This window comes from Wyeomyia smithii, chromosome 2 (genome assembly GCF_029784165.1).
Source record: "Wyeomyia smithii strain HCP4-BCI-WySm-NY-G18 chromosome 2, ASM2978416v1, whole genome shotgun sequence".
NCBI lineage: Eukaryota > Metazoa > Arthropoda > Insecta > Diptera > Culicidae > Wyeomyia > Wyeomyia smithii.
Window position 1 is genome coordinate 249,592,518 of NC_073695.1, and position 12,527 is coordinate 249,605,044.

Consider the following 12,527-nt stretch of genomic DNA (forward strand, 5'->3'; position numbering starts at 1 on the left):
TCCGCCTATGTAAATTCGTTACTGAGATCTTTTGGTTTGTTCTTGGAAACGCAATTTTTAACAAGACACTTCCGCATTTTTATTAGAGCCGAAATTTTTACTATGTGTACAAACCCGCGACATCTGTCAAATACCTTTCTCCTTCTTGTTTTGTGACGTCATCGTGCAATGATCTATAATTCAATGCATTAGAGTTTACCTGTGCCTGTTGAAAACTTTCATTCTTAAAGCTATTCAGCCGCCGCCGCTGGCGGCTTTTAATGAACTGTCAAATGTTTAAGCCGCTCAAGCTATGCTTGTTGTTGTTTACGTTTCGCTGCTTGCCGAGAAAGACCAAGTTTAGAAAATTGATTGCAAATTTAGTGGTAATTCCGAGAACAGACGTAAAATGGCCACATCCGCTACACCGGTCAATGCTGTCGATCTACTGCAGCAGGCGCTGCAGTCCAACATCATTCCTAACCAGGAGTTTCTACTGCAGGGATCGATCCTGGACTCGGCTGCGGAGCATTTGCTGCATCGGTAAGCAATTGTAATATGAAAAAGATTTAAGATGTAATGAAAATCATTTTAAATTATCAACTAAAGGTTGCGAGGGCTTTGTGATAACGTTGATACTCCTCCGGAAACTTTCACTGACTACGAGATGTGCCTCAGTTTGAAGTTACCCAATGAGAAGGTAGGTTTCTGTAGTTATTTTCGTTCGTAGTATTTCTAACTGGTACCGTATACTATTTGGACTATTCGATTTGAGTTCAATAGTTTATGACATAGTTTGGAACTTAACTACTAATTTTCAATCTCGATTATGAGTAGATTAAGCTATAGAATCTACTACCAAAAGCTGTCCTTCAAAACGTTTATGCCTACATAAAGCTAAATTATGGAAGGCTGAATGATATGAATTTGCAAAACCTTGACAATCTGAGAAGCTCAAGTTTTAGAGGTCTTCAAAAAAATATACAAATAAGGTCATAGCGAGAGAAATTTCCTTTAGGATACATGAAATGTCTAAAAACTAAGAAATAACTTCTACCGGTGAGTCAACCCTGAAAATCCGCTAATAAGTAATAGCTTACAACAAATCGCTGCTTTCGGCGCATTAGCAAACGTTATAAACCATATAAATAATCAGTGAGATTGTAAGTTTACGTGTACTCACGTTTAGATTTTTTTTTATAATTGAATATCGTATTGCTTAGAATGAGAAATCAGTGTGTAATCCTCTAGGCTAAGTTTTAGATAAAAGAAAAGACCATCTTAGCACTAGCACTCTATAATACTCTTAGATTGACTATAGATGAAAAATTAACCTCCCGCCATAAGTTTGGAATCGCTTCACTGAGTATTGCTTCACAGTTTAGCATCACCTGGATTGAGCTGATATCACGTGTTTCCGACGACGTAGAAAGTTGCGGTTTTCAGCAAACTTGTCCTTTAGGCTTTGTTTTGACCTTAACTTATCTCACGATTCTGACCTCGTTAAACTTTACTACCTTTACCAAATTTGTTCAGCAGGTAAGAGGTTTCTGATTAAGGAACAGTTTAGTACCGAATTCTCCTGTTATGTGACCGTAGTGTGCACGTTATTCATCGTTTTTTGACCATCACTTTTCTCACGATTTCTATTTCATAGAACGTTCCGGCTTTCAACAAATCCGTTAGAAGGTCGGACTTCTGATTGATGGACGCAAGTTTTCGTATTTCGTTTCTTAACTTATCCCACGATTCTTACTTTGTGGAAAGTAAAAAAGTATTTCAAAATTTCTCTAGTAGGTTTCCTCTCCAACCAAACTGTCTGTAAACCAAAAACCTTTGACGTCCTGAACAAGCTGACTGAGGACCGCAACTTGCTAAGCAGTTGAATTCACGAGATATAGTAGGTAGAAAATACTATTAACTGGTTGTGGCAGAATTCCACATGAAGGGTGTCATCAGATGGAGGCCTATTAATGACCGTCTATGCGTATTGAGGATCAATGCCAGATTCTTCAATTACAGCCTTATCAAACACGATGGGTTTTTTCGTCCCGTTATTGGTATGGTAGGGTAGTCATCGAGGGGAACAGGATAAAAAGTGGGGAGGACGAACAAGCAACGGACCCTCCAACATCGGACGAGGTGAATAATGCCTGCATAGAGCTGAAAAACCAGAAAGCCGCTGGGAAGGACGGCTTACCGGCTGTATTTTTCGAAGGCGGAAGCGAACGGCTTTGTAGTGCAATTCACCAAATTACTTTCAAGTTATGGTCTGAGAAACAACTGCCTACGGACTATAGGTGAGAAAAATGGTTCACTAAAGTGAGCGAATCAGAGCCGTACCGCTCACTAAGGTAAACTTTCTTTTCAACCGCTCACTCACTTTTTTCATGCTACATTATTCTCTTTTCGATCAATATAGTTTATTTTCAGACAGCGCGAGCGAGAGCCATGTGAAAGCCCTGCGCAGAGCCACACGCGAAACTGCAACAGAACTCCCAGCAACCAATTGTCACCGGCTGTCTGCTCTGCTATGCATAACCATCCACCAGCTGCGAGAGTGGTACGCACCAGAATGGATAGTAAAAGTGGGACGAAAAGAGCGAAAGAACTGGTTCATTGACCTTCTGAATCTATACAGATGCAGGTGATAATTTTAATTGCTCTCGCGGCTGGTGGATGGGCTAAGCATAGTAGAACAGACAGTCGGTGGCAGCTGGTTGCTGGGAGTTATCTTGCAGCGGGCAGTTTTGGGCTCGGTAAGAAGGGTGTAAAACACTCACACGGTTCTCGCTTGCGGTGTCTGATCAGCAAAATCAGCTAGTTTTTTTCTGAAGTAACGGGTGAGCTACTGCTCTTTTAAAAAAAGCTGAAGAATCAGATCTTCCGATTAGTTCGTGAGCGGATTGCCCACCTCTACTACGGACTGGTTGGAAGGGCTCATATGCCATATCTACATGAAGGGACATAGACTCGTCTGTATCATTTTTCGAGGCATAGGCTTACTTAATTCCGCTTGAAATTTTTTTCCCGTATCCTGTTCCTGAAGTCGTTGCAGGAAGCCTTTGTTGGAGAATACCAATGAGGTTTTTCGAGCGGGACAATCTACAACGGACCAGAAGTTCACCTTGAGACTGATCCTCGACAAGTTTCGAGAACACAACTTGCAGACACACTATCTTTTTATAGACTTCACGGCGGCGTACGAAACGCAACGAGTTTGTGGCAAATTATACTTGAACGTGGTTTACCAACAAAACTGATTAAACTAATCCGTGCAACGATAGACGGTTTCACATCAAGCGTCAGGACGGTGGGCGAATTTTCGGGCTAGTTTGTAACGTTAGATGGTCTGAAGCAAAGTGACGGACTCTCGCTCAACATAACTTTAGAAGGTGCAATACAAAGGTGTAGGGGTGCAGAGAAGTGCCTCCATCATCACGAAGTCTCACATGCTTCTAGATTTCGCGGACGACATTAACATCATTGGTGTTGACCGTAGAGCTGTTGAGGGGGCCTTTAAGGCTCTCAGAGAGGAACCCGCAAGAATTGGACTCACCATAAACACTGCCAAAACGAAGTACATGGTGGATGGCAGAAAGCAGGGTAGTTCTACGAGTGTTGGTGTACCTGGAGATGGATTGGAATACTTTCTAAGTAGTTGACGAATTTGCTTATCTTGGTACTCTCGTGACATGTGACAACGAGGTGAGCCGCGAGATTAAGAGACGGATTATGTAGCCAACTTAGGTCCCGTAGCCTACAGATCCGTACGAAATTTGCGCTCTACAGGACTCTGATCCGGTCGGTGGCGGTCTACGGACATGAATCGTGGACGTGGAAGGAGACCAATCGACGAGCCCTTGGGTGGCAAACTAGAAAATGAGGTGTGGCGCAGGCGCATGAATCACAAGCTGTACGAATTACATAAACAAGCTGATATTATCAAGCTAATGAAACACGGCAGGTTGCAGTGGGCTGGCCACGTAGCAAGGATGACGGATGAGCGACCGACAGAGATAATATTTAGCAGAGAATCAATAGAAGCTGACGACTTCGTGGCAGACCTCACACGTGCTGAATGTGTGCTGTCGACAAAGTTGCCCGAGCAGCGGGTGTAAGAGGAGACTGGAGAGGAGCAGCTCAAGACCGAGTGTTGTAGTATCTTATATTCGGCATAGAATCTCAACGATCTGTCGTCATGAAAGTAAGTAAAAAAATTCAAATTTGGTTTTGCTATACACAGTAATGCGATTCCAAACTTATGGCGAGTGGGGTTTATTTAATTTGAAACACTAACTAGTTGAGTTGATCAAAATAGTTTCACATATTGTGATTAAAAACTTATTAGGACTTTTTGTTTTGGACCTTTTAACACTTGTCATTTGGTTCTGTCCTGTCCTTAACCCTCTAAGGCCCAAATAAGTTTTTAGACGGACTTCAAAAAAATCACAATGAAGCGTTATGAACATTATTCAAGTTCTAATTGAAGCTTTTTAGCGGTTTAACTAGAGACCGTCTAAAGGCGGCACTGGGCACTAAAAGGTTAATAGTCATTGATCACAACATGATTTTGGGGCAAAATTGCAACCACCTTTCAGATCTAACAGAGGAAACAAGATTCATTCACTTGTTCAATTTACCAAAGCCTTCACGACTCTTTTGCCGGTTGTGGGTCATCAGGAGGGAATCACTAGTATAGCGGCCTATTAATGCTTATAGTAGCAGAGTGCAGTTAAACCTTTTGAACTCAACTGGTCTACGAGAAGCTATGAGTACCTCTCACAAATGCATTTAAGGCAGTTTTAATGCAACTTCAAAAATTTCTCTAACAAATCTCAGCAAGAGAGTAGTTTTATGGGATTGTTATAGCAAGCATCAAATCATAAATTGTAACTTGGCTTTTGAATCTAATTAGAAGCTGAATAGAAACAAAAAAACTCAAAAAATCCAACTGGTATCTTCATATTTGTGAACTACTAAAGCATAAACCTTTCTTTGAACGTAAAATCCAGCAAATCGTACAAAGAAAACGACCCAAAACAATGAAGACAAACCAGTGAAGCTTAACAAATTATGAAGAACTCCTTCAAAAGCCTAAAATTAAAGCGGGTACAGGCCCTTCCTCACCTTTTTGAAAAGGAATTCTATTTCCACTCGTTACTCAGGCCTATGAAATTGAACGCTTGCATTCTGGGCAAGTAGGTCCGAAACATTTTCCTGGAATTTCGTCAAGTGTGAGATCCTAAAATTCAAGCCAGAGTGTGTTCATAGTTTTTGAACTAAGAATACATTTCAATGATTACCATTTTCTCCAAAAATATACGATAGTTCCTTTGAATAACCCTATTTTTGTCATACTAGAGATAGGAATAATGCGGATACTTCGAACACTTATGATTATTGAGAGTTATGGGATAAATACTAGAATAAAACTTAGTCCTCAACGAATGTGGTTTTCTTCGGCCCAGCATATTAATAGTATTTCAAAATCAAAATCAAAAAAGGGCTTGCTTTTTTGTAGCAAAATGGGCATTAAGTTTTCTAAGACATTTCAAGTCACTATTTGATGCTCATTGAATTTAACTTTTTTTGGAATATTCTGACATCTCTACATAAAAAGGTCGTGTTTTAGAAGTCGTATAAAATCACAGAGTAGAACTTCATACGAATAGATGGCGATAGATGGGGAAGTAATGATCTTGAGCGAATTTTTCTATCCCTTTCGTTATAACACAGCAAAAGACAAGTTGCAATAAATCTTTGACAATCGTGTACACCAACGCGCATTCTATACACCTACTCTGCCCATAATTGAAAAATGGTCTAATATACCTACCATAGACATGAAATCGAGAAAAACGCATTTAAAATGTTTTTGCTGATTCAACAAGTTTTCAACATCAAAGACAACTTTTGTAATGAGTTGGATATCACAGCAACCCGTTTATAAACGCAACGAAAGTTGACAAACTCGTGTGCAATTTGGCTAATATGCATATTTTGAGAATGATATTGTGTTTGGTTTTTGAACAAATGAATTTTAAATTATTAAAACAGTATGGGAGTACAAGTGAGAAAGAGCACGACGACGAGGCAGATGTTCCGTGCACCCTGATCAAACCATTGCGGAAGCGTGAGGATTAAGCTCTTGAACCACGAAGAAAGAAGCAGCTCCACCACCTGGTTGGCTTGTACGTTTCGAATAGAAAAAGAAACAGAATACCGAATCAACTACAAATATTTACAGAAAAATCCAGGACACAAGACCATCTCGAAAGTAGGCTAAAACAATATGCAGCAATGACACACTGGTTGGTGTAGGTACATGCGGGTAGAAAACATCTTGGATATTAGACAATTTCTTTATTATCAATATTTATTAAGGTTTGAAGTTTTAGTGCAAAACAATGGTGAAGGTTTATTGAAAAATATGTCCATTCGCATCTATTGTTCAAATCACTATCAATTCTTCACAACAGTTTTCTGTCCAGTTTTTACACAAGTATATGCCCAAAATTATGCGTCACATGCAAACATAATTTTAGGTAGGCAGAATGTTTCCACCCATGAAAAATCAAATTCTAATAATATAATAATCAATCAAATATATCAACCCTCTCTACCAACATTCTTAGACCCCCGTAATGACACTGCGTGTCCGCAGAGCTCAAGACGTGGACGCACCCTATCAATTGCGCTACATCGGCCAGCCGGAACTGGGTGATCGTACCCGACCTACCCTAGTGCGGAGCAGTCTGGACATAGCGTGCACACCACACGTGGTTGAATTTCTCACTGAAATGGGCTTTCGGGTAGATTTCGAATATATCACACGAGGTGAGAGCTAGCAGTTACTTCGAACAAACAAAGCAAGCAAAGTTCCAATTCTTCCCAACAGGTTACATGTTCCGTAAGGGTCGCATGAAGGTAACCGTGTCCAAGATTACGAAAGTCAATGGATCGGAGTCAATCTCACAGAGCTACTTGGTAGAACTTTCCGTCCTGGCACCCACCGGTCAGGACGCGATCGCAGAGGACATGCGTATCTTCGCGGAGCAGCTCAAACCCCTCGTCCAGCTGGAGAAGATCGACTACAAACGGTTCGCCCAAATGCCCTAGTAAATCAAAGTATTAAATAAAGCTAAAAATATATAAATTACGACCTGTCCTTCAAAAACATAAGAAACTAGAACAAACGGAAGCGCATTTGCTAAGATAAAAGAAAATTCCACCTCACGCGGCTTCGCAACCCGCACGTACTGACAGCTAGGGGACACTCGACCGAGAATTTACGATCTAGGTGACTCACGTTGAACTCAGCAGCTATCTAACCTCTCTTTCCCTACATACCAGAGTTGGTTGTACAAATTATGCGCTTACTTTATGTGCGGAAACGTTAGCAAACCCATTCTCTGTCGCTCCGTTCACGTTCCGCAGCTTTCCCCGTTCGTTTGAAAGTGCTTTCGCATCTAATTAAAAATGCGGTAAAATCATTGTTGACGTATTTCGGCCCGAGGAATGCGAGGAATGTGTTTTCCCACCTAGAAATGGGGTCTACCCTCTGCTGAAAAGGACGAAAAAATTGCTCGTGTTTCGCGGCAGAAGAACAAACAAAACCAGATATAAATGATGGGCCATTGCAAATAGTTATAAAATTAAATCTGAAAATAGACGATGCGCGAAACGAGCGGCGGAGGTGAGCGTTACGAGCGTCACTCGGATCGAATGACGCTTCTGGTCGAGTTTCATTAGTAAGGGAGGTAAGTGATTATGTCAGCAATGGATAGCTTATTTTTATAGAATAAGTTCTATTTTTGAATTTCTAAGAATTGTTGAGGAATTGGCTACCAACTTAGTGAAAAACGCTCATATAGCATTTTTAAGAGACACGGAAAAACTGCACAACTTTGAAAAAAAATGTGTTGAGTGAAATAAACGTATTAATCGTTTTTGGAAGTCGTTTAATAGACATTTTGAACATAATCACTTCTGTCCTGGTTTTTGATGTTTTGTAAATGAACTTTGTATGTAGCAACCAAAATACGTATCTGCAGACGGCATAAGAGAGTTGTCGATCTTTTGTAGTAGAATTAACATACAGTGAAGTTCTTTTTTACACGATTCTACGTACCTTGCAAAAAAACCGTGTAAAAACCGCGTTATTTGGAAACACGTCGTAAAAAAAACCGGGTTATTTGGAAAAACGTCGTAAAAAAATCGCGCAAAACAAAAACCGTGTAAAAATGAAACTGTGTGAAAAACAGCTTATTATAGTCTGTTACCATTACTGTTACTTACTATAACAATTTTACGCGAAATGAAAAATCATGGAAAAAAAATCGCGTTATTTGAGAAAACGACGCAGAAAAAAATCGCGTTATTTGGAAAATCGTCGTAAAAAAGAATCGTGTGAAATAAAACCGTGTAAAAAAAAAGACTTTACTGTATCATATTCTCAATATTCGATGCTGTAAACAAAACTTTTCGTTTTAATGTCCGGCAAAATACTAAGCGAGTTTTTTTTCAGTTTTAAATTATTTTTTATCTATTAAAGCTAGCAATTGAGGCATGCACAGGTTTTTTTTATTGGACATTATAATTTACATCGTAAAAAAAATTTGATGTTTTCCCAAAAATGATTTTCAATATTCTAGATAAGATAAAATATTTTAAAACCTGTCTTAACCCAGTGAGTACTGACTTATTCAGATCTAAATCTTAAGTTTCTTTTGTGAGAAGTATTGAGGACATGTTTTTTTTTTGCTCACACAACATTTATTTGACACGGCATTGAGGACATGTTTGTAAGTGGTGAAAAAAAAATGACTTTTTGACTTCATCTGATCGGGTGGCATTATATAGTCGATGTTAATCGATTGTTACCTTTTATCTTGGCAATTCGAAAAAAGTTAAAAGAAAGTTGTTCGATTTTCAAACATTTCTGGCCGATTATCATTATTGTTATAACATGTTTTTTAATTTCTATAATTGAATTTCAAACATTTGTGAAATACTCAGCATAGCTTTCCTTGAGAAGTGTAAATATTTCGTGCAGAAAGCAAACATGCTAATTCTAAAAAAAAAATCAATCATCGATGGTACTGCAACAAAGTCCACCCCATACAAAACTTTCTACTGCGGCTGACCTACGCACTTTGCATCGGGGCATACATAATTCGATTAACGGTGGCCAGCGTAGGTTACAAACAGATTCACTATCGCTAACAAGCGAACCGAATCCGTACCGTAGAGTGGAAACGGAATGGGCTGTGGAAGGATTTGCGATATAATTACTCTTGACATTGACTGTCGTCTACCTGGCTGCGGTTGGCAACGACGGTGACGACGACGACGACGCCGTCATCGAGCGAAAGGTGCAAGTTTAGAGTATTGAAGCGGAGCAGCGGAGGGCCTGCCCACAGTCCCACAGTCCATCGGCGGGCGGCCGTAGCGCAAAATGCAACAGAAGCCGCCCGGCTGAAACACAGTAAGTTTATCGGACCCGCAGCTTTTAAACGCCCTTCAACAATGGCCAAGTGGGTTATGCAAGAATGTCACCGGCAAACGTATCGAATTGCACAGGTGGTGCCGCGCGCTGTCGAAAAAATTTAAATTCAATTTGAAGCTACCCGAATAACTGCACCAAAATATCGGGAGGCCATAATTCGATTTCGCCCGTTCGTCCGGTCCGGTCTTCGTTCTTCGAAGCCCCATGCGAAGACATATGATGAGTGATGGGTAAGTGCAAAGCTCGGCTCACTGTCTGTTTTTGTGGGGCTGCTGCTGATAAGATAGGGCAGGAAAAATGCCCTCGGCTTAGGCGTGAAGTCACTATTCGCGAGTGAGCGAATTGTGCGCATAGCTGAGAAAAAATACGCAACGATTTCGAAAGAACCGAACATTGGGTGAGCTTGCATTTGAAGTAGCGCTATCATAAACGGAAACAGTTCAAGCATCATTTGTTTTGAGTAACAACAAGTCTTTTGGAGAAGCTGCCTAAATAAAATACTTAATTGATAACTGCTCTTCAAATTGATCAATAACCAATGGTAAAGTAATAAATCCGAAGAGGTTCTATGGTCGTTTCGTTCTTGAGTTCGTTTTTTGACGTAGGACTACGTCTTTGTTTTCTATACTAGACTACACTTTGTGAAAATGAAAATGAAACTGGCAAATGTTGCGTCAGATTTCAAACGGTTATAGCAAGCGAACGACTTAATGCATCTTAGTCATTTATATTTCGGTGGGTAGATAAAATGTGTAACAATTTTTTGATATTATGTTCAACATTGTTGCTTTACTGCTTAATGGTGGAAAAAGGTGAAAAGTTCCAAGGTCAAGCTTTCCCATACATTTCCCTTGTTCTTGGCTTGCTTCCCGAGCACAGATAACAATAACATGGACGAAATAAATTCCACTGCCTACATATTTTGACTCAACAAAGTGTTTTGGTTTGTTTGTCTTTGTCTAAGCTGCGTGGCCACGCCTTAATGGTAAAAATCTACGCTGAACTCGATACAAAAGACTGCGTGTGGAAAATTCAGCTTCAGTTTAGTTTGTTCCACAATAGCGAGTGCGGTGCAGCCGTTAAAGCTTTGCGACATTGAGAAACGAGAGCTGCATACGAGTCAACTTCCAGGCACCGCGGAGCATGTTACCTGTATTCTGCACACGGCAGCAATAATAACCATTGTACGCTGCAGGATATTTTGCTGCACAGCTGCTGGAGGGCACAGCGGAGAGCAAATTTTATATTTTATCGTTGCTACCGGTGGTGGTGTGATTATCAGCATTCTGAAGCATACATTTCGAGCTGAAGGTTATCGAATCGGTTCTTTTTAGAACTATAAATGCTTGAAGATAAGAGTTACGAGAATTTTCACAACTACTCCTAGTGTGAAATGTCCATCTATTTCTCAATAATTATTTTTACAATAACGACCAGGGCGCACCAAAGATAAACGGTAGTGTTGCCTATGAATAGTTTATCACAACAAGACATAACCCTCATTTCAAGAATTTGCACTGCTAAATTGAGTGATTTTCCGGTTTAATTGTTTGTTTGTATTCACTCGAACACCGTTATCAGTCAAATGTTAGAAACGAAAATTAGTTAATCTAAGAACCAGAGTGATTTTCGCATCGGGAAAGCAAAACCTTTCTTTTGATGCTTATGAAAATCACTCAGTAGTATCGAAGGTGTTTTGGTTTGTTCCTCTTTCTCGAAGCTACGTAGCCACGCCTTAATTGCAAAAATCTGCTCTGAACTCGATACAAAAGACTGCGTGTAGAAAATTCAGCTTCAGTTTAGTTTGTTACACATAAGCGAGAGCAGTGCAGCTGTTAAAGGTACGCGACATTGAGAAACGAGAGCTGCATACGAGTCAACTCAAAATATTCATGGTGCGATTATCAGCGTTCTGTAGCACGAATTTTTAACTGAATATTGTGGAATCGGTTCTTTTCAGAACTATAGATGCTTGAAGATAAGAATATGAGAATTTTCGCAACTACTACTAGTGTAAAATTTTCATGTATTCATGCATCGTTAGTTTTAAAATAACGACTATCAAAAATAAACGGTAGTGTTACCTATGAACAGTAAGGCGCAGCATATAATAATATTTAGTTTAGCATATATTAAATATTTAGTCCTACGTCGCCATTCCATACAACCCCTAGGGCTGTATACCTTGTAGTATTTTTTGTCATTTCTGATTTGGTTTAAACTGTAAAATTGTTTAGTAGAAATATCATTTCATAACGTTGGCTCATTATTTTAAATAAAGTTTGAAATGAGTTATTCAATAGAGCACTTGGAAATAGATGAATGTTGAATGATCAAAGTTGTGAGTGAATCACGTGGTCTTTCTTATTTTAACTTTACGTTTGATTATTGTTATCAAAAATTATTCTCTCAAGGCCAAGGCTAGATTACACTTTGTGAAATTGAAAATGAAACTGGCAAATGTTGCGTCAAATTTCAAACGATTATGGCAAGCGAACGACTTAATGCATCTTAGTCATTTATATGTCGGTGGATAGATAAAATGTGTAACAATTTTTTGATATAATGTTCAACATTGTTGCTTTACTGCTTAGTGGTGGAAGAAGGTGAAAAGTTCCAAGGTCAAGCTTTCCCATACATTTCTCTCGTTATTGGCTTGCTTTCCGAGCACAGATAACAATAACATGGACGAAATAAATTCCACTGCCTACATATTTTGACTCAACAAAGTGTTTTAGTTTGATTGTCTTTCTCTAAGCTGCGTGGCCACGCCCTAATGGCAAAAATCTACTCTGAACTCGATACAAAAGACTGCGTGTAGAAAATTAAGCTTCAGTCTAGTTTGTAACAGAATAGCGAGTGGAGTATAGCTGCTAGAGGTACGCGACATTGAGAAACGAGAGCTGCATACGAGTCAACTTCCAGGCACTGCGGAGCATGTTACCTTTATTTTGCATACGGCAGCAACAGTTACCATCGTTCGCTGCAGGATATTTTGTTGGCACAGCTACTGGAGGGCACAGCGGAGAGCAAACTT

General features: G+C 39.7%; 1 protein-coding gene across 1 annotated transcript; it reads left to right on the forward strand.

Annotated features, from left to right (window-relative positions):
* Window positions 1-268: 268 nt before the first annotated feature.
* LOC129724919 (mediator of RNA polymerase II transcription subunit 18) lies at window positions 269-7,141 on the forward strand. The gene is made up of 4 exons (XM_055680199.1): window positions 269-522; window positions 589-679; window positions 6,618-6,819; window positions 6,881-7,141. Exons 1-4 carry the CDS (start codon window positions 389-391, stop codon window positions 7,099-7,101), a joined length of 648 nt encoding a protein of 215 aa, XP_055536174.1. The 5' UTR covers window positions 269-388; the 3' UTR covers window positions 7,102-7,141.
* Window positions 7,142-12,527: the final 5,386 nt, after the last annotated feature.

Bases quoted from the DNA above. Each gene is read 5' to 3' on its own strand.
- LOC129724919 (XM_055680199.1), top strand. From the start codon at position 389: ATGGCCACATCCGCTACACCGGTCAATGCTGTCGATCTACTGCAGCAG. The intron at 523-588 runs GTAAGCAATTGT...TATCAACTAAAG, and splicing joins GCGGAGCATTTGCTGCATCG to GTTGCGAGGGCTTTGTGATA. The intron at 680-6,617 runs GTAGGTTTCTGT...CAACATTCTTAG, and splicing joins TGAAGTTACCCAATGAGAAG to ACCCCCGTAATGACACTGCG.